Source organism: Chiroxiphia lanceolata, chromosome 2 (genome assembly GCF_009829145.1).
Source record: "Chiroxiphia lanceolata isolate bChiLan1 chromosome 2, bChiLan1.pri, whole genome shotgun sequence".
NCBI classification, from domain to species: domain Eukaryota; kingdom Metazoa; phylum Chordata; class Aves; order Passeriformes; family Pipridae; genus Chiroxiphia; species Chiroxiphia lanceolata.
In genome coordinates, this window is record NC_045638.1 from 88,685,957 (window position 1) to 88,708,435 (window position 22,479).

General features: G+C 42.7%; 1 protein-coding gene across 4 annotated transcripts in view; it reads left to right on the top strand.

Annotated features, from left to right (window-relative positions):
* Nucleotides 1-545: 545 nt before the first annotated feature.
* The window catches only part of NARS2 (asparaginyl-tRNA synthetase 2, mitochondrial), a 52,463-nt gene continuing 30,529 nt past the window's right edge, over nucleotides 546-22,479 (top strand). For all 4 annotated transcript variants that reach the window (XM_032679120.1, XM_032679123.1, XM_032679122.1 and 1 more), the window contains exons 1-6: nucleotides 546-686; nucleotides 3,673-3,782; nucleotides 4,635-4,755; nucleotides 5,434-5,574; nucleotides 9,601-9,681; nucleotides 17,772-17,872. In XM_032679120.1, coding sequence (XP_032535011.1) covers nucleotides 558-686; nucleotides 3,673-3,782; nucleotides 4,635-4,755; nucleotides 5,434-5,574; nucleotides 9,601-9,681; nucleotides 17,772-17,872 — 683 coding nt within the window. In that variant the 5' untranslated portion in view covers nucleotides 546-557. The remainder of the gene's footprint in view (nucleotides 687-3,672; nucleotides 3,783-4,634; nucleotides 4,756-5,433; nucleotides 5,575-9,600; nucleotides 9,682-17,771; nucleotides 17,873-22,479) is intronic.

The following is a 22,479-nucleotide window of genomic DNA, read 5'->3' on the forward strand; positions in this document are numbered from 1 at the left end:
ACTCAGGGGACCTGCATAGGCAGAGGGGCATAAGCCTGAAAAAGGGACAGGAGGAAGATCTGATTCCTCAGCGAGGCTTGCAGAGCAGTGCCGAACCCTGCCTCCTTCGTCAGGACAAGCACGGAGGGCTCACGCTGCCTAAGAGGGGAAGACAGCGGCTCATGGGCTAGACCGCGCTGCCGCCGAGGAGGTCCCCTCATCCCCGCCACGGAGATCCCTTGTCTCCCAGCATGGGATCCCTCCCGTGGCCAGCACAGAATCTCAGCCCCCCGTGACTCGCTTGGGGCCGAGATCCCAAGACAGGAACTACATTTCCCAGAGGCGCTTGCGCCCGGGCGGTGGAACAGGCGGGCTGGGTGGGCTCTCCCGTTCTGATTGGCTCGCTGGGGGCAATCCGAGCGGCCATTGGGTGGGCGGGGAGGTCACGTGAGAGGGTGGGCGGGGAGGTCACGTGAGAGGGTGGGCGGGGCGCCGGCTCACGTGGGCCCGTGCGGGCGCGGGATCGGGATCGGGCTGAGGCCGAGGGTCCGGGGGGAGCGGGCCCGCCAGGCCTCGCCATGCTGGGGTCCCGGGCCCAGGGCGGGTGGCGGGCCCTCCGGCGCTGCTCCTCCCTGCCGCGAGTGGTGCGGCTGCGTGTACGCGAAGCGCTGGGGGCGCGGGAGGCGGCGGACGCGGTCAGAGTGCAGGTGTGTGTCCCGGTGTGCCTGGAAATGTCCCGGTCCAGACCCTGAGCGGAGGGGAGGAAGAGCTGGGAACTCTGCAGGGCGTTTTGCTGAGCTCCCGGATCGCCTTCGCTGTGTGCGGGGCCTCGCTGTGCGATCTTTCGGTTTGTGTACTCAGTTTGCTGTTGTCAAAGCTTTGGAGTTACTTGGTAGGGGCAGGGAAAGGTGGTGTCTGTGATGGGTTATACCGAAAAGTGCTCTCTACAGTATTGGCTTTATCGCCTGTTCCGTTTGGGAGAGCAAACCACTGTACTGTTTTCAGAGTTTTTTTCTGTCTCGTACCGCATCTTTGTACCACATACCTGTAGGTTTATAGCAATGTAAGCAGAATCATCGATAGCTTTCACTGCTGTTCGTGTCTGGCTCCTGTTGTGAACCAAGGTAGACTGGGATAAATGGACTTTTTAGCAATGGAGCTCTTTCCCTTGACATAGGGAAAGAGTGTGTTCCCCAGATTTCTGGTGTTCCCAACTGGCAGAGCAGTGGTTGCACACATACCTGTTTTAGTGCAAGGCCTGTGGCCAGAACTGTGTAGTTGTCAGTATTTCTGAATGAATCTGAAGAGGACTGGGGTACTTGGTAACAGTTTTAAACAAAACTAAAAGAGAGTAGATTTAGATTTATGAGAAAGAATATCTATACCTTGAGGGTAATGAGGCACTGGCACAGGTTGCCCAGAGAATATGTGGATGCCCCATCCCTGGAAATGTCCAAGGCCAGGTTGGATGGGGCTTGGAGCAACACGGTCTCATGGAAAGTGTCCCTGCTCATGGCAGGGGGCTTGGAACTAGATGATCTTTAAGGTCTCTTTCAGCCCAAGGCTTTCTGTGATTCTGCTGACCCAAAAACCCGTTTGTAGCACAATGGTATTTCTGCACACGCATAGATGAAGTTTAATAGGGTAGGAAGAAGCTCATCCAGTGTAGGTTCTTTTCAGCTGTAGTTTTATGAATAATGCAAGCTGGAATAAATTGATGCTAAAATTGGCAATACTGCCTTTCCCCCACCTTCCTTGTCCCTCCAGGCCCTTGCTTCTTTTTTGGTCTTCCCCTGCACTGGCAAAATGTGGAGGTTTTTTGTATTAAACTGGGTTAGGGAACTGGTCTTGCTTAAATCCAACCTCATTATGGCCAGGTTGTTGGAATGTGCAGTCCAGTCTGAGTCACGATTGTCACTTTTACTGCATATTGATTCTAGTAAGGTATGAAGTGGTCAAAACTTTTGTGCCACAGCCTCTGCTGCTCCAATGGAAGCCTGTGGGTATGTTCTTATTTCCTATTGCAGGTTGCAAGACTCCTCTTCTTACTTAACAAAACCCAGAACAGCTTGATGAGGTGGGGAAAAAAAGCTCTTGAGAATGTTTCTTTGTTCAAGGGTTTTGTGTGTTTTGTTAAGGAGCACTTATGAGGAAGGAAACTAAGAAAAACATTGCCATTATACATTAAACATGCATCAGCTGTAATGAACATGGTGTGTTCTGGAGATTTACTGGAATACAGAGGATAAGCACAAGAGGTTCAGGCATGTTATTGCATGGAATACCTTTTAAACACCTGTTACTTTAGCCATACAAATATAGCCCAGGTGATCTTGTTTCTGGCATTAAATCTTCTTTTGGGTGGGACACTGCAGAGGTGGTTTACCCCGTCTGAATCACTAGGTTCATGGCTTAAAAATCTTCATAGTTCTTATATGCCATATGCCTTATATGTCCTCTACCTGTTCTACAAGCCTATGTAATGCTTTGCCTGTATTAGTAGTCATGTAGTTTTAAGAACGCTTTACTTCTGGTGCCGTTTAGTTCTTGAAGTTTGCTCTGTCTAGACAACAGACGTAGATGGATTCACGTTGGTTTAAAGTCGTTGGGACTACCTGGGACCTTCCAGATAAGCAAAAGACAAAACTGGTTGGAAAAGAGGCAGTTTGGTTGTTTAATCAGCACTGTTTTCGGTTGTTCTCTACAGTACTGCTATAAGATGAGCTGCAAGGTCCCCAGCAGGTAGTTGTGCTTCTAAGGGCAGCTTTGTCTCAACCCTTGCAAGTTGGGGAGCAACTAAGGGAGTTATTTTGGATGCTTTTACTATTGCTTGGTGCCCTAGTACTGACTTAGTGTTTCCCTTAAAAAGAAATTAAAGTTTATCTCTCATTAAAAAACTCAAATTAAGACATTAGCCTGAGGTGTACATGGCTAGTTCTACTGTTTTGCTGTTACAGAGAACTTTTGTATTATTATTTTAATTCTTTCAGTGAAACTGGACAAGATGCTTCTAAATTTTTTCTTAATATTTTTTTTTTTCATGGGGACAGTGTAGCAGTCTTGATTTTGAGATGTAGGGAGAAACATCCAAGGCATTAATTTTTATTTTTGTTTTGCATTCTGTAGTCTTTCGTATGAATCTATTGGCTGCATCAGTTTTAGCAGTCTAGCAGTTTAGGACATGTAAACAACTAGTAAATATATTTCAGTTGGAACTTTTCTACAGGTGATACAGCAACAAAATTTGATAATAAAATGCATCAAAACAGTCTTGAATGTGTTATCATGAAGCAGTGTGCATTACCAGTCTCTCCTTTTTCAGTAAGAAGTGTTTGGAAGGGACACCACTAATAAGAATATGTACTTCACTAAAATGCTCTTCATCTCCAGAATGCCTTCTTGCTTTCTGTATTCTCAGCTTCCCAAAGATGCAGGTGCATCTTAGTTATTCCTTTCCATGCTCAGGAGGGTGTCTCTGCCTAAGGATTTTTTTTCTCTCCACTTTGAAGTCAGAAGAAAAACTGACACTGACTTTTTTTACCCTTTTTTATTATTTTTTTTTTGTCCCTAAAGAGACACTGATTTCAATAAGAAGCTAAAATAGGCTTGAAGTGGCATGTCTGACTTAGCTGGAAGAAGAGCGTGACTACACTGTGTCCATGCCAACAAATAACAAATGTCTTTTATCTCTAGGGCTGGGTCCGTTCTGTCCGATCCCAGAAGGAAGTTTTGTTCCTGCACATAAACGATGGAAGTTCTCTGGAACACCTCCAGGTGGTTGCTAATCCTAGCCTGGAAAATAGGTTGGTCCATTTGAAATAACTGGAGAAATGCATTTTGAGCGGTGCTTGGAAGGGTGTGCTCGGACCTCCTTTCCTGTGCCCAGGATTCGCCACCAGCTGGCACCTGACCACAGGAAAGGCACTGCTGCAGTTTGGGGTCTCTGGATGTATTTTTAGAATGGAGAGTGTCATACTACTCTATCTCCTCTTAGCTGAGGCCTTGTGGTTCAGTTGATTAATCCTGTGAGATTAATTTGGGCCTAATTTTCTTAATAGTGTAGACATTCTTGACTGCTGTTGGAATTGCTTGGAAATCACACAAGGTAGCCGGGGATAACTCTCCCCTGGGTTTTGGAGGGTGCTGTTGATCTTCCTATAATAACTTTTCAAGGCAGGCTTGGTAGGCATGCTCCCTGGATAGGCATGTCTGATCTAGTATAATAAAATAATACACTTCTTTTACAACTTAATTTTGTTTATAACTCTCAGTTGTTCATTGGATTAGGGTTGGGAGTTTTGGGAAGATCCAGGAACCTTCTGTGTGTAACTTAATATATTAAAGATTTTTTAAATTTTTCTTCTCTAGGCCTGGTTTATCTCCACCAAGAGCCCCTTCAGATAGAAGCCTGCCTCTTTTCTGCTTACTTGTCCAACACTCCTACCTTGTCCTAAATTGTTTTATATTGTTGTGAATCTATTCACATTCCCAGCTATGCATTTAATAATTTTTCATTTCATCAGGTAAGCTGTATTGGCTACAGCATCCCTTGTGATCTCAAGTGATCCAGCTAAATTAACAGGAATCTCTCTTCTGAATGTAGTCGACTTTCTATCAGCACTTAGTTAAGCTGTTGTTTTCTCTCCATTTCTTAGAGACCTGACTTTTGGAAGTGCAGTGGAAGTGCAAGGGAAGCTGGTCAAAAGTCCTCATAGGAAGCAAAACATGGAGCTGCAAGCCGAAACCATCCGTGTGGTGGGACCTTGTGATATTTGGGTATGTTGCTGCAGCAGGAGTGGTAGGACTGCTGGAAATAAATTTTTAAAGGTCCAAGCATCCAGTAAAGCATGCTTCAAACTGTATTTTCTGTAAGTCTGAGTCGTCCTGCAGGCTTTGATTTGTCAGTGGTGTCTGTAGGGTACATCAAAGGAGGAACATGGGACCACCATGAGAGCTCTTCTCTGGGGCACAGCTGTTTCTTCGTGGAAATGGGTGCACATGCTGGCACCTAAGAGTTTGCATTTGTCCCACCCTGAAGCACTTACCTGTACCAGGTGGTGTACCTGGTAAGTCTGGCCGGGATATGAATTGGAGAAACAGTGGGACTGGCAAGATGCTCCAGGTTGTGCAGGTAGAAGAACTGCATCTGCCACAGGCACAGGTTGCTGTTGCAGCAGTGAGGTGAACAGCTGGGTTTCAGTGGGGCTCAACGTCCAAAAGTGGAATATTTCAGAGTGCTCATACCTTCTCTTGTGTTCATGGCTCTTGCTGTGCCGTAAGCATTATAAAATCCACAAAATAACCAGAAAAGGTAGGCAAAAGCATCAAGTTCTTCTCTGTTCTGTAATGATGATTGAGTTTTAGTAGGCAGAGATGCCATTCCCTGAATAGCAATAAAACTGTATTGCCTCCCAAGTTCTTATTCTCTTATTTTTGTTTCCTTGTTGTTTTCAGTCATTTCCCCTGAAAATGAAGGAGAGGCACCCGCTGGAGTACGTCCGACAGTTCCCTCACCTGCGATGCAGGAACAACACACTGGGCTCCCTCTTGAGAATCCGCAGTGAAGCCACTGCAGCCATCCACTCCTTCTTCCAGGTAGTCCCTTCTGTACTGAGCCTTCTGTGTAAAATAGTCCCCCAGGCTGGCTTCACAGGTGCAGGTTAGGAGGGAAGGAGCATGACATCTTGACTACAGGGTATGGATTTTGGACATGGTGGTTTTCTTTCCAGGCCTGAGCCTGGCTGGGCCTTGGTTGTTGCTTGTGATCAGGTTAGTACATCTGTGACCTTGTCAGTGTCTTTTCACCCATTTCCTGTTATTTTATCCCTTTTTCTAAGTTACAGTGTAATTGCCTGCAATTGTGTGGTCTGTGGAACACAAGATGATATGGAGTTGTTTAACCCATCTTCAGTGGTGACTTTACGGTCCTTGGACATAAGCCTCCTTCCACATGGAAAAATCTGTGATAAGGGAACACAGACAAACTGACTCAGAGCTTCTTTTTATTCTCAGTTCTTTCTATTTCTGCAATACCAGTCTGTGTGAGTGCTGTTAGCTGAGATTAGGAGACTCCTGTTTTATGCATTTCAAACTGATGAGTGGGAGCCATGTGAGTTTTCTGAATGTGTCACCCTTAAACTGAGGGCATGGTACAGGCTTTGTGCAGACAGGGCAGGCAGTGAATTGAATTAACTCTGATGCCAGATGTCACAACAGAGACCATGTGATTCCTTGTGTGAGTAAATAAAGGTAGCAAGTCCTCTAGCACACCTGACCCATTCATTGAAATAAACATTAATTGTTCATAGAAATAAACGTTTTAGTTTAGATAAGCTGTCTTTAGTTTGAGGAGAATCATATTCAGAGCATTCTGGTTACAAAATTCACAAGTAGTAATTAGTGTGGCCCAAGGAACAGGGTAGAATTGTTGAAATTGAATTTCTGGTCCCAAGTGTGCTGGTCTTTGTCACCTGCAGTGGCAAAGACGGCTTGCTTGCTCTAGGAGTTATCTGTTTGGAACTGCATGGTATTTGGACGACTTTTGTGGGGTTTGGTTTGGTTTGATTTTTTTAAAAGCCTAACAGAAGTCTCATGTCAGGTAAAGCTGCTGGTTTCAGGATTGTGCCTGCTGCTAAGGCAGAAGCCAACTCTTTGGAATCAGTCTGTGCTAGTGTCGAGCCACTAGATGGCAATGCCTACAACGGTTCGTGCTTCCAAACCTGGACACAGAAGGCAGCTGAGGTACAGAAAACATCTTATTCGAGCTTTGTTTTTCCAAATCAACTCCTGCTCAGGCTCTGGCATACCTTCCTGTTTAAAATGCTCAAGAGCAGACCTGTTTTAAAAATTAGAATCAAAAATTATCATCAATTTAGCAGCAGCAGCTTCATTAAAATTATTTCTAACAGGATAAGGAATATTTGGTCCCAGACTGGATATTTTGCAAATGCTTATGTCAGAACTCTCCTAGCACCAGAAATGTTTGTGTTTGCTTCATTTCTGATAGAAGGAATGGAAGGAAGTCTTCTAAAATTGTCACCTGCATCATCCCAAGAATATTACAATTTCCAACTTGTCAATATCAGAATATACCATAGCTAGAAAGTACAATTGGAGTATTTTCACTTTGCAAAGCTGTAAGGAGCTTAATGGTGGAAGAAAATAAGTGGACCATTTTGAATACACACTCAAGACTCTCTCTAACTTTAAAAACTTCTTTTTTTTAGCCTATTCATTTCCAGTAATGAATGTCTAATGTAAGGTGCCTTTGGTTTGGATGTTGAAAACTAAAATGTCATCTTTAAATCTTCTGAAGACTGTGGTCCATGTGGCATAGGAACTTTGTTCCTAGGCACAGTAAGATAGTTGCAATGTGAATGGCAACTTCCACTTTGCACATTAACTTCCAGGTTTGTTGGAGCCAATAATGTGGCCTGAGGTATTTTAGAAGCTTTTGTAAGGGGAACTGTCCAAGAGGTTTTATGTGATTGTCTCAGATCTGTGCGGTTTGAATTCCTTTCCAAGGCATGTAGGGGGTCTTTTGTGTGAAATGTGCTTCTTTACAACAACTGCTACCACTGTATCAGGAATTCAGGCAATTTTCCAAAATCTCATGTAAAGTTGGGAGGCCACGTGACCACCAGGTCTCTGAATATGCAGGGAACTGTGAGAGACCTGGATTTTGTATTGGTAGACTGGACCTTGGTAGACCTTCTCCAAGTAAAGCAAGTAGTTCTGGCCCCAAAACTTCCTTCTGTGCAGTAACTGTATCTCAGTGAAGTGCTCCTGCCAGGCACTTGGCAAGCCAAGTCATTACACCTTTAACCAAAGTAGCCTAGAGGTGACTGCAGGGACTTTGCTCCTACTTGGTTATTGTACTTCCACAAAATGCATTGCATGTCCATACGAACTCTTTGGTCCAAATTAATTGTAGTTTGATTCTCAGAGTGGGCAGAAAATACTGCTCCAGTCTTCCTAGCCTTTTGACTAGCTGGTGATAAGGACCAGGACCTCTCATGTGACTGGTTGATTTGTATTATTCTGTTAAAACTGTGAAGATAAGCTTTTAGAAACATTTGTTTTCTTAACTATTTTTATGAATATATTGTGTGATAGACAGTGGGTTCTGTTACATCATTGCCTGTATCATGGTAATGCTGGCACACCCTGATATTAAAGGGGTTCCCTTTGTGCTAGATATTGCAGTGATGCAAGAGAAAACAAATCCTTTGTTCACAGCTGAAATTAGATAGTTCCAAGTTCTTTTTGCTTGGACACAGATAGGTATGATTTCAGTGTTCCATCGGTGACCTCCATGGTGAGACTAAGTTAGAAAGGTGATGGTTAATAGAGTTCGGTTCCTAGTTTTGCCTATATGCAAAATGCACATGCTGCATGTGCTTGTCTGAGGTCTGCTTGATATATCCATCCACTGAATATTGGGTTGCAGCTGTTTTCAAAGCCTGTGGCTGCACTGCGGAGAAATCTAGAGAATAGGAGCTCCTTCTTTGTTCAACCTTTCTGATTTCGGAGGTCTCTGCTGTATCTATGAACTGTTACGTGAATGTATAATTCTGTAGGTACCTAGAACATAACCAAGTCAGGGTTATGTTCTCTTAAAATCAGTTTGACTTCAGTATCTCAGAAGATGCAAGGTGGGACTGACATTTTAATGGTGGCTGGGTGTTTTTAAGGTGTCTCTCCCACTCAGTGTTTAATTTTTGTCATCCAACACACTTGATCACTTCTCTTAGTGGAGCGTCTTCTGCCTAACTGCTGTCTTCCAAAAAGCTGGAAGAAACCAAGTGTTGATGGCATAGGGGTGAATTTGATTGAAACTGCCCAAAAATATAAAAATGCTGGGGGAGGTGATAAGAAAGGGGAATGGTGTGGAGATGGGCTATTGCAAAAGAACCATAGTAATAACACAACTTCGTTTGGTTATGGAACCTGGAGGAAAATGCACAGGTAGCAAACATTGATTTGAAAATCACGCTAGCATTTAGTTAGTCATCTGTCCACGTAAGGCAGAAGCTGCCTCAAAGACTACATGTATTGTCCTGGTTGGGGGCTAATAGCTAAGTTATGATGTGTGCTGGCTGATGTCATCCTTGAGGTTGACATTTGATGCCGCAGTCCGAAAGGAGAGATGGGGCTGTGGCACAGCACGGGTTCAGGAGTCAAGGTAGGGTGCAGGTAGAATGCTTTATTGAAGCGTGCACACGATTTATCAGTTCAGGAGGGGAAAGGACCAGAACGTGGGGCGGAGCATGAGACAGGCAAGCGGGGGAACAAACCAGGATAGGGACACAGGCAAAAGGGGGAGGAGAATAAGAGGAACAGAGGAAGGAAAGGGCGAATGGGGGCTGTCTCCTCTCTGCAGCTTCTCCAGCCAATCAGCAGGGAAGCAGGGAAGTGAACAAGCCTGGACGTGCCCGGGAGATACGAATTCTGAGGAAACATACAATGTGTATATACATAATAACTGTAAAGTCTGCATCATAAAGTCCTTTCAATCGCTGTACATATTTTTCCACTTCTGAAATCGTTCCCTTTCTGATTCTTGGTCCTCGACAGTTTGATATCTTTAGCTAGTTAACTTTAGTGTTCTGTCTCTTCCAGGATAATGGCTACGTGCATATTCATACTCCCATAATTACATCCAATGACTGTGAAGGTGCTGGGGAACTCTTTCAAATTGGGGTAAGTTGGGTTGAATAAAGTTTGTGGGGTTTTGGGGGGTTTTTTTGGGTTTTTTTTGGTTGCAAATCAATTCTTGAGTTATTGAAGGTTAGTTTATCTTTATGTAATGGTAGGTAGGTAATGTTTATCTTTACAAATCCTTTCCTTTTATGTACTTCTGTGATTATTATTTTAATATAGCAATCCTTAGCTTCAACTAATAATTTAGACAGAGTTAAACAGATGCTTTTTTTATTTTATTGCTGTTTTGTGCATTAATCAGTACCTTTTCTGCTGATGAGGTTTTTCTATCCCTGGTGCTGTGAAAAAGTTGACAAAGAACAACACGGGGAGGTGGGACAAATTAGTAAACAGAATGATGTGCTCATAAGAGCCCAAGAAATGGAATGGGTCACTCAGGACAGACATACTACGGTCAAATACTTCTTAGCTTTGGAACAAAGAATATAATCAACCATGAGATAATCCTTAAAAAAGTCAGCAATACCTAAAACTCCTTTTCACCTGTATATACACAGGTTCCTCCCTACAAACTACTGCTGTTCCATGTCAGAATTCTCTCCCAGTGTTGTCAAGCTGCCCCATCCACCAAAGTATTCACAGTCTATCATTATATGAAGCATGCCACATCATGGGTCAGAAACTCCGATGAAACTGAAACACAGCCGTAACCACTAAGATCTTCCCCACAGATTTCTCATGATTCCTAACCCCCCACATCCATGAATCATAAGGAATTCCATCTGCCTTTTATACTTCTGTATTTGAAATTCACTCCTCAGTCTCAAACAGTGGCATCCATTGCCACTTATGCTTATTGGCTCCAACTTTGCTGGTGAATCATCTGTAAGCAAAAGAAAAATTGTTGAGGTAGCAGTTGCTTGCTGCGGGATCCTGTCTTCCACCCTCTGCACAGCCTCATGACAAAAAGCTTCTGTCTACTGGTTCTTCAGGATCTTAAGGTCTAACCTGTGCTACTGGTGATTCCCTTCCAGACCAGTACATGTGGCTCAGCTTTTTGCTTGCTGGGACAATAGAGTTGATTAGCTAAACTAAATTGTTCCTCTTTAATTGAGATTCCTTGATGCTACCAAAGGTTCATTCCAGGCTGTTGCATGCAAATTGAGATGTGAAAACAAGTGACACTTAATGATGAAAACATTATGCAGTTTGCAGCTGTACGTGTATTATGTCTTTGGTACAAATTGTATCCACTTGAAAGCTGTAGAGGATGCAGGACTACAGTGTAGGTGGCTGGTAGTAACAGAAGCCCTGATGCAAATGTTGAATGAGGTGCTAAATTGTAAGTCTGAAACTTGTATAAACTCGATCTTATCTAAATGCATGGTTCAAGGCAAATATTTTGCTCTCTCTCCAGTGGTATTGCTGAGGTGCAAATAATACTTGCAGTAATGTAGCTACAGCTGTGCTTGAAAGGTGTGGAACAAGTGCCAAGTCAGATCCCATTAAATGGCTTGTGCCACAAAGGAAGAGCTTCAGAAACCCACTCGCTGCTGGGAAGAGGGAATTTCTCCCTGATTTCCTGTTTCTTCTTTGGTACCACTTCATTGTCTGTCCTGATTTAGGACTCAGTTTTGTTTCTGCCCAGCCCTGTGCAGAATTGGTCTTGGCTAGTGGAGATCCAAGACCACCTCCTATCCTGCTGGGACTACTTCACTCCACTGGAGCAGTGACACTGTTTTTTGACAGAGAAAACGTGGGGAAGATTAAGATTGGACCGTACATGTGAGGGTGTCAGACACAAAGAAAGGGTGACAGAAGGGTGTCAGACATAATAATAAGGGTGTGGTATTTGCAGCAAAGCCCAGAATCTTTATATGCTTTTAACCAAACCAACTATCGAGACATTCCCTGTCTGCTGTATTTGGTCACTTCTTAAACTAGCCTTTAATTCACTGCTTGCACAGGCAAAGGGAGAAAATAAATTCCTGTTCCTCTTATATTTGAGCAGAAAATAAAAATGATGGTGATGGGAATCAACCTGCAAATTAGATTCTTCAGTTCAAAAAATATTTAAATCCCGTTCCTTAAGTTTTAAGACCTATCTTCTAGTTGTGACCAGAACATAAATTGGTGTCCTATTGCTCCTGAATTTGTAGTAGTTACAATACACCTGCTCGGGGTTGGGGTTTTTTTCTGCCTTTTGAGGTTGGTTTTTTTTTTTTAGCTCCTTCGGGCAGTGTATAAAACTGATGATCTGTTCAGTTTAGCTGACCTGCTGCGGGTGGAATAAGTTGAAAACTTTAGTTGAGTAGCCTTTAGGACCCAAGTAGAGGCTGCTTTTACACCCACTGTGAACCATTGCATTCAAATAGCTGTCTTCTCTGATTGGCACAATCTTAGTCCTCTGACTAATGTCTGATGGTTGCTCAGGCCTGTGCATTCTTTGGAAATGAAGGAAGGTGAAGAGAGTAGGAATGTGTTTTTACATGTGACTTGAAGAGATGGGGAAAAATGTATCTTGAGCTAGAAAGAAAAGGCTTTTTGAAATATGGTCTTTGATTTCTGGACCTCTTAATCCTGTAGGATTTGTGTTTGTTTATATGTTCAGCTTTCTCATTATCTTTGTTTGGGTTTGGGTATGCTGATTAGTCTGTAAGCTTTGGCTGGGAGGTTCTCATACTAAGACTTGGGAGGGGGGTGGAATCCATTCCCTCTCTACTTGGCAAATCAGTTCAACTAAATATTTTTAAAATGAAGTACCATAATGGTGAAAAGAGGGCAGAAAGCAGAGGACATTTTAAAAAATAAATATATCCCAAGATGATAACAACTGCAGAGAAATCATCTGCAGCTGAGAGTTTCTACACATGAAAAATGTAGGTTTGAGGAGAAACTGTTAGGAGTGTGAAAACAGCTTGGCAGACCCTAACCCACATGGAGAACATCAGCAGCACCAGCTTGTGGATTCTGCACTGTTGACAATGTCTGCCTTTGGTGAAAGCCTGTAGAGGAGGAAACATCTTGTTTGTGCTGCCTTCTTTAAAGTAAGTTTATTGAAAACACTAGGAGAGCTTTGAATATTGAAAGCTGGGTTTTAGTATAATCCAAAGCAGGACAAGGTAATTCTTGAAATAGGGAAAATGCAGATCAGTAGGGTGAGACAGCCTTTATTTTATTTTAATTTAATCTGAGAATAATTTCTCTGTACCAGCAGTTTCAGCACCTCAGCACAGATTCTTTTCTTGCTTTTTTCCTTTTTTTTTTTTCCTTCTGAAGTCTGAAATTCTTAGCAGCTTTGTATGTTGCAAGAAATTTTACCTAGTCCCCTTCTGGGGCTGTGTCTGGGGAAATCTGCCTTTCTTTTGTCCTTGTGACCCAACTGCATGTCTGTTCCCTGCTATTTTCAGTAGCCTCCCACTCTGTCTGCAGTGTTTAAGGCTCTCTGGATCTCTTGCTCTCTCCTTTCCACTTTGCTCATTGGAAAATTTTCTTTGTGTGGCCGTCCTCAGCTGCTGGGGAGAAGTTGGAGGCTTCTCTATGCTCTGTAAGAGTCTGTCTGGCCCAGGACACTCCAGCTGGTATGATGAGGGTCTCGACAGCCACTTTCCCTGTTGCCCAGCTTCAACCTTTTAAGAGAACTCAGCATGCAGTGCTTTACAAAGCACAAGAGCTGTGTTGGCATTCACAGCTCTTTAAAGTAGATCTCAAATGTGGGTTTTGTTGCCTGTGGCCTTATTCCTTCCTGGGGACCTTACTGTACGTGTAAGGAGTGCTTCACTCTACCTTTTGGCTTCAGCAGAGGTAATATGTGCTCTGTATGAGGCTTGTCTCTTCCCACACATACCTGATTGCACCTGGTTAAGTCTGAACTGGATGATTGCACCTTGACTGAACCCAGAGTCTGGATGAGACCATTTTGTTATCTGAAAGGATACTTAACTGTAAACCTGAAGAACCATCCAGGTATAGTTCTTTAAAATGCATCTGGAGATTGTATGATGTTTAGCTTTGGGGTTTTTTTTCACAGGAGTGAATGTCAAAGCTTCTAGATTCCTGAAGGTTCAAGGTCATGGCTGTGCCTACTGTGGCACTGGAAATGTTTGCCTGCTGCTGAAGATGCAGAAACTTATTCCTACCATCCCATTGGTACTATTAAAGATAGCCTGGTTGGCAGCAAAGAAGGCTGGGATCTGCTGGGGAGAATCACAGTTAAATGCAACACCATTGGTGTCTGTGAGGTGTTTTCCCTTTTAGAAATGTGTCACAGTCTGTGAGGCAGCCAGTCCCTGGGAGACTGGGGCTTCAGAGACTGTGCTCAGCAGGGATCAGGGTAACCTGGAATTGAGCTGAGGGAGGGCTTGCTTTTTCATTTTCTGGCTTTCCCATTTTTTGCTCGTTTCTCTCTGGTTAACTCTCTGCTTGTAATTCCAGAGGGAATTCTGTCTCAGGCTGATTCTGTCTCAGCAAAACTAGCTGCTATTGCTCAGTGCAAGTCCAGCTGATCAGAATTAGGACTAGAATTGTGAGGAGGACTTCTTGGAAGTTAGGAATTGTCTAAGGGTTAGAGGTTGTCTAAAAAGGGAAATCCAATCATGTTTATAATGGAGTGTCACAGAGGGCAAATCTGGATTAAAGATGTGGTGCTGTAAAGCTTCAGCAGCGTGGTGGTGTAGGCCTGGACTAGAGCTATAGCAGTGATTTCTCTGAGTCTTCTCTTTATGCATTTGATCCCTTTATGCATTTGACTTGCACAGAGTGAAAGACAGAATCAAACCGTTTGTACTCTCCTGAAGCTAATTGCCTCAAGTAGAAGTTAATACAAGACTGACATCAAAGGGAATAATTTAAATTATATCATTAGACATTTGAGGAGATGGAGAACAAAACAGGTACTAAATCCAGTTGTTCTTGTATTTAGAATGAGAATAAAAAACCTTTGAAGTTGACGTCAAATACTAATATGCTTGTAGCGCATTTATTCTGAGACACCAAGGTGTTTCATACAAGAATTCCCCCTCCCTCTTTCCCCATTGTAATTTGGGTAGTTTTTGACTAGGGAATGGAGAGATCTTAAAAGCATACCCATAATTCCCCTCCTAATCTGTTACCAAGTCAGTATTTTGGGGTTAGGAAGAGGGAGAAGAGTCCATCTAGTTGAAATAAAGGCACCACAGAAGTTGATGTTTTATTTTGCTAGTAATGGACATGAAAACCAATCTTACCCAGTGTCAGCAGTGAAGGCATAGTGTCACCTACTATTTATTATTTGTCTTGTTCCAGTGGCTGTGGTTGTATATAATAAAGAAACCATCTTGATCTAAAAGGCTGAGCATGAATCTGAGGCACTTGCACTTGAAAACATTGGCCTGTGCTTGAATGTGTAAAGTGGAGGAACCACCTCCAGTGAATTAGTTGATATTTGTACACATGAAACGTACAACTGCTAATTATGGAATATCCCCTTGCTGAAGAAGTCCCTTCTGAACAAAAAGGGAGGCATTTAATTTTTCCTGCATAGCAAGTGGATTGACTTTTGCAGCTCACAACACTGAGTATTGAGTATGGTGTCTCAAAAGGAGAGAGAGAAAGTGGGCAGCTGTGGAGAGGCGAGGTGATCGAATGGTGATGGGGGAGTAAAATTTTATCTAAATATTGCTGTATTCACTCTTCACCTTCTGTCAGGAGCCATCCAGGTGCTGCTCACAATGCAGACATGCATCGTGGGATCTCTCAGTGGCCTCTAAAACTGGCTGCAGGTTTTCAGAGTCCAGCTGAGCTGTAGACTGCCTCATTCCTTCTCCAGTCACTTACTGTGTGCCTATTTTCTCTATGTCTCTCTGAGATTACATCTGATTTGGAGAATGAAAAATGACACAGAGTCATTATAAATAAACCAAGCCCCAGCTTCTGGAGACAGTTGTATCCAGTTTGTGGATTTGGGAGGAAGCAATGAGATTTCATGGCTGATTTCTTCTGTTCTTTGCATGCTTCCAGTCTCTCTCAGTGTTTAGAAGTTGCATCCTACAGTATTAGGTAGGATTTTTCACTGGTGAAACAAGGCATATAGCTGAACTAAGCTTGCAGTAAGAGAAACGGGAGTGGTACATGACTGTTCTCTTTAGTCTTCTGACCGTGGTTCTGGGGCTGCAGTATGTGGATGTTTGTATGTTTATTAATATCCTTATTGTTTTTGAGCAAATACTCTGGGTTTATTTGATGAAAACAATAGGGGCCTGCTTCTGCATCCTTGGGGTTGGTGTTTGGTTTTTTTTAGAACTGCAAAAGCCTCTGAAACAAAGGAAGCAGTCCTGGGGTTACAACCACAGATTGTCGTATCTTCATTGATCTCTGTGGAACAAGGCAAACTTGCTCATTTCTTTAGTGTGATGCTGTGAAGAGATAAAACTGCCTTGTGATCTTAGGTCTTTGGCAGTCACTGTTTTATCTTTGCAATGAGCAACAGAGCTTTTTGAGAACAAAAGCAACACCTTCCAACTCATTGAGAAAAATGACAGGTTGTAGAATATCAAAGGCTGGCAAACAAGTCTGAGCCCAAGCACCTCCCTGTGACAGAGCAAGGTGGGGAGTGGGGTGGCTGGAGGCAGTGACATACTTAGCTGAGCTAGCATAACTCCTAGGAACTACACTTTAAAAAGTGGGTATTTCAAACTTATTTCAGAAGAAAGTCTTTGTTTGGAAGTAAATGTAGATCAGCCAAACCCCAGATTAGCTTTGAAGTTCCGTTCTGTTTTTGTCCTGAACCTTTGGCTACTCCAAAGTGTAGGGATGACATTGAAATATAGATGTTGAAACAAAATCTCATTAATCTTCATATTTCTTTGAAAGTCACAGAATTGTGACCTCTGGAGATCATCTAATCCATCTCACTGTGCTCGAACAGGGTCAGCTGGAGCAAGATGCGTAGGACACTGTGCTACTGAGTTTTTTATATCTCCCCAGATGGAGATTTCACAGCCTCTCTGGGCAACCTGTTCTAGTGCTTGATCACCCTCAATAAATATAAAAGGTTATTCTTGATTTCAGATTAATTTTTGTTTGTCTTTTTTAAAATCTGTGCCCATTGTCTCTTGTCCTCTCAGTGAGGACAGCTGAGATGAGTCTGGTACATTCCCTTCTGTAAGTATTTATACAGATATATAAATTGAGCCTTCTCTTCTCCATGCTGGACAGTCCCAGCTTTCTCAGCCTCTCCTAATATGAAAGATGCTCCAGTCCATTAATCATTTTTGTGTCCTTTGCTGGACATATCGCTCCAGTATGTCCATGTCTTGTACAGGGGAAACAAGGGCTTTACCCAGTGATCTCGGTAAGTCACCAGTGCTGTGCAGAGGGGAGGGAACCCCTCCTTGACCTGCTGGCAGTGTTAACACAGCCCTGAAGCTGTGACTTTCCTTGCTATGAGACCTCCTTGCTGTCTTATGCCAGGGAAATGGTGAAGCACAGCCCTTTTGTGCAAGTGACATTTAAATTGCTTGACACTGAGATCTTCTAATTTTAATTTTGTGTCTGTAAATTAAAGAACAAAATACTTTTACTTAAATGGGACTCTTTTTTGGGGGAGTTTTTCATAATGAAACACTGAACTTGCTAAATTTTCCATTACCTGTAGATTTTTATCCTTAAAATATCTGATGACCTGAAAAAATATTCAAAAGCTACAATGAAACATAGTTTATTTTTCAGCGCCTTTATAATGTGTAAGCTGTGATGTTTCCAACTCTGTATTGTTTTAGTTCTGATTTTTTTTGAAGTCCTAAGAGGATATTGCATTCCATTTTTTTATTAAGGTTTGTCTTTTTCCAATGGAAACAAATTCATTTGCCCATGAAAAGAAAGTAATACTGATTTAAAAGTTTTTGCTAAAAGTCAGTGTGACTGACACAGAAAACACTTCTTCACTTTCTCATCAGGCTTATAATTGAATTTTGAAGGGCAGTGCTCTATGAAACTTCAAACTCCAAATTGTATTCTTCCCTTCCTCCTCCCTGTTAATCTTGGTAGGAAAGTGAAAACCAATGCTTTGAAAAAAGGGAAAATAAGCTGGGAGCTGAGCTTTTTATTTGAACACTAATAGTTTGTCTTCTTGCTCATTTTTTGGCTTACAGGCATCAAGTGAGGTAAGAGAATCTGCGGAAAAGACCCATTTCTTCAATGTGCCTGCCTTCCTGACAGTTTCTGGCCAGCTCCATTTGGAAGTGATGGCAGGGTGAGCAAAATGACAAGTTTTTGTCTTGATCTCTGGGATTTTCCCAGTTGGTGGTTTTGCCCTGTTGGTATCCATTAGATATCTGTCATGTATGTGCCAGAAATGAATTGAGTGGCAGTGGCTGAATGATGGTGTGAGAGGCCAGCCCAGGCAGGGGAAAATTAAATGGCTTTTTAATTCTGAGCTATGAACTATTTTTAAATACTAGGAGTCTCTTTCTGCTTGCCATGCTTTGGGAACATTGGATGGAGATGTAATCTTCATGGGAATGACTGTAGGATTATTGCTAGTCACTGCTAGACACCTTAAGGGTCTTTTTGTTATTGCTTATGTCTGGCATGTCTCAGCAAGAAAATCTTTTTCTTTTTAGCTATCACATCCTTTTCTGTTTTCTCCTTTTTTTTCCCCCCTAAGCTTCCTATTTATGTCTTTTTCAGTCTTTCTGTTGTGTTTCTTCCTTCTATTGTCATTTCTTTTGTGTCATGGTTTTCACACTTGATGCTTTATCATAAAATAAAATGAGAACAGTTTGGCTTGGAAGGGACCTTTAAAGATCGTCTGTTCCAAGCCCCCTGCAATGAGCGGGGTTGTCTTCAACTTGATCAGGTTGCTCAAAGCTCCATCCAACCTGCCCTTGAATGTTTCCAGACATGGCATGTACCTCCTCTCTGGGTAACCTGTTCCAGTGCTTCACCACCTTCATCGTAAAAAAACTCATTGCTTAAATCTAATTTTTTTTCATTCTAGCTACTAAAGCGATCACAGTAAAATAACTAATACTGACTTTGATTAATAAATTACCCTTAAGCTTTTAATGTTTCACTAAGATTGTTGAGGGTGAAAGTGTCAGTCTGTCAGAGAGACAGTTCCCTTTGATTAAGAGGGTTGGTCTTCCTCTACACTGTATTTTCCCAATAAATTAACTAAATGAGTACATTGAACAGTGGGAGTGAAATCAGCACAGTCCCTTATATGAAGGCACATTTTTCTGAGCACTTGCAGTGCGGGTTCTCCTCAGACGTGGTACTTCAGCCAAATCACTGCTTACCAGCTGAGTGGCTGATAAAGCCTATCAGAGATCAGATCTCAGTCAGGTAGCACTGCACTTGTTTGCCACATGCCAAGGGGGTTCCTCATGCACTTATAGTTACTTCAAAATCACTTTTAAAGTGATTTGTTAGTGTCCAGTGGAAATCTGAAGGTGGGAGGGATAAAATCCTAGCTTTAGAAAATGTGACCTTGAAAGATCTGCCTTTTCACATGGATGTTCTGTATTTCTAATAGTCTTAGTATTTGCTGTTCTTGCCTCGTATCCAGTGTTGAGAACTAATGGGGTTTATTATCTAATCACTGTTGCACAGTTTAATTGGTTGCTGGTAAATAGCTGAAGTGAAATTGCTCAAAGGGCAAGTTTTGCTTATAAATCAAAACGTATGAACTTCTTCAGAAAGCTCTTTTCTACTCGACTTGTTCTCTCTGAGAGACACTGTCTCTTCTCAGACCACCTCAGTGTCTGTGATATGCTGAATACTCAAGCTAAAGGTTCTCAAAGGACAGGATATTTCCTGTGCTCTGTCTGCTGTGACGAAAGCGCAGGTCACTTGACAGCCAACGACTTATGTGTCATCTCAGACATTAGCTGGGGAAAGTTAATAATGAAGGTTTATTTAACTGTAAGGGGGGGTGGAGTTTTTGTGTCCCTGGAAGAAGATGGGATGATGTGCATTTGTATGTGTTAGACTTAATTGACTGTCCTGCGCTGTGACCTATATTGAAAGATGTAATTCTGCAAATCAAATAAGTCCAAAGGAAGAATATAGATTCTAATGATTAACTTGAAATACAATCTCACTCTCTGTTCCTTTTAAATAGTACACAGCCTGCTCTGGGATGGAGCAGAAAGCTGAATTGGGCAGATGAAAGACCTGTGTGGTAAATATTTTTTCCACTGCTATCACTCAGATGCACCTTGTTCTCTAAGGATGGATAAATAAAAAATCAATGCTCTTCAGTATGCAGTACTTCATGTTCCTATTTTACAGTAGTGTGTTGTTCTTATGGGCATTTTAAATGGATCCAGGGCCATCTAAATTTAGATAAGCTATCTTTATTCATAATGGGACATAACTGTTCTGGGAACCTGCTCCTTTTATTTTAGTTTTTATTTAAGTACACTGAGTGTTTGAGGCCTGCAGCTCAAGTGATGTTAAATCCCTTCAGTCTTCAAAAATAGATGAAGCTCTTCTAGATGCAAAAGCACCTTAGTGACTACAGCATTAATTCTCTAGATGCTGTGAGACCCTCTAGAGCACAGAATTCTAGAATGGTTTGGGTTGGAAGGGACCTTAAAGGTCATCCAGTTCCAACTCCTCTGCCATGGGCAGGGACACTTTCACTAGCTCAGGTTTCTCAAAGCCCCATCCAATCTGGCCTTGAACACTTCCAGAGATGGGGAATCAACAGCTTTTCTGGGCAACCTGTTGCAGTGCCTCACCACCCTCACAGTAAAGAATTTCTTCCCAATATCTAATTTAAACCTACCCTCTTTCAGTTTAAAGCCATTCCTCCTTGTTCCATCACTTCATGCTCTTGTCAAAAGTCCCTCTCCAGCTATCTTTTAACCCCTTTAGGTACTGGAAGGGGCTCTGAGTTCTCCCCAGAGCCTTTTCTTCTTCAGGCTGAAGAACCCCAACTCTCTCAACCTGTGTCCATTGCAGAGGTGCTCCAGCACTCTGAGCATGTTTGTGGCTTACTTTGGACTTACTGCAACAGATCTATGTCCTCTTACGTTGGGGGGCCCCAGAAGTGGATGCAGGTGAGGTCTTACGAGGGCAGAGTAGAGGGGCGAGATGCTGTGAAACCCTCAAGATGCTGTTAAGGTTTTATCTCTGGTTGGCAAGTTGGGTTTTGCTCTGTGAATGGGACTCCTATATGGTTAAAGAATGTAAATGCATGATAGTAACCAGAGCTGCTTGGCAAATGAAGGTGTGATGATACTTTCAGAGTAGTAAAATGTGGGAGTCTTCGTTCCCAAAACAGAAATATTCTGATCTTCCCAATACACAAAACAGGCAAAACAGTAAAGATTTATCTATTTTGGATTTGATTCCTTGAAATTCACCCTTTGCTTTAGCCAGGTTAAATTCGTCATGCCCAGAGAAGGATCTATTCTTCAAAAATTCCTTTTGTCTTAAATAAAATTTTGACTTGTTGCAGTCTTAAGGCTCTCAAGATCACCTGGTCCCTGAGAATTTGTGGGAGGAGACCAAGATGGAAATGCTGGGGAGAACCTTCCCCATCCAGTCTTGACTCAAATCCTTTTGTGACTTTTTGTAGGACATTGGGAGCACAGAGACAGATCCTGCAGAAGTCCATTAGAAAGCAGAGGTGGAGCAGGGTAGGTATGAGAGGCAACTAGGAATTTGTCCATGGGGGCTGTATGTAGTAGGGAACAGAAGGTCAAGCAGGCAGTCATGTCTCTTTGGGGTTAGCTTTTAGCTTTACAGAGCTCATGAGCAACCTCCAAGCTGCGGTTGGAAAAGACTGGGAAGGGGAGGTATGGAAAAGACTGACCAAAGGTATCTGGAATCACATTTTCCATGTCCTTGCAGACTGCAGGGTGAGTGCCCATGCCTGCATGTTGTCCAGGGCTCAGGGCTCCATTTCACGATGGGGCTTTTTGGGGTGTTATTCCTGATCACAGGAGAGAACACCGAGCCATTTATAGTTTGTGAGGGTTTTTTTTTTTTTTTCGAAGAAAGTGGGGAGAGAGATGTTCCTGCATTTATTGACTGTCTGCTGTGCTTGTTATTGAAGGCAAGGTCAGAGAAGTTCATCTCGTCTCTCAGTGTGACACAAACGGCCTAGTTGGCACAACTTCTCCTTTCATTGTGCTTCATCTTTGCAGTGACAGCATCTAGGTTGTCTGCTCAGGGTGTCTGAATCATTGTCAGCTGCTGTAAATCTATGGACTTTTTAAGGCCTCCAGAAAAGTCTTTATTCAGTGATACAGCTCTCCGCTTTAGTCTCCTCAGTCAGGAATGAGTCAGTAACCAATGTGTGTGGTGAAAGTCTGTAGGACTGTGTGTGTCCTGATATCTGGTTTTAAATGTCATTGGTTTGCTGTGAAGTCTGTGTGGTATTTCTTTGCCCCCGCCCCGATCCTCCAGTGAGGATAAAGGCCCCTTGGGGGACCTGAACTGGGCTGGAGGGTCTGTGACAGCTGAAGATGACTCAGGCATACTGGAGACAGCCAAAGCCAATTGTTGTCAAGAAGTACAGCTCACTGGCTGTAGTTATCTTTTTGTTCCTGTTTTGTTTCTCCTTTCACCCATCTGCACTTCCCACAAGCTGTATCTGCTCCTCTCCTTTCAGCCCCTCTTGCTAATGCTGTTTACATCAGTGTTTTTTCCTTGTGCAACTTTTCATCCCAGGCACTGTTTGTTCTGCCTTTTGCATCATGAGCTTAAATAAAATTTCTTTTCCTAGAAGCTCTGGAAACTATCCCCTCCTTAAATTGCAGAATAAGTTATCTCCACATTCCTTGCCCTCCCTAGCTCTGTTTCTTTTCCCTTTTAAGGCCTTCACTAGGTTTCTCCTCTCTTGTT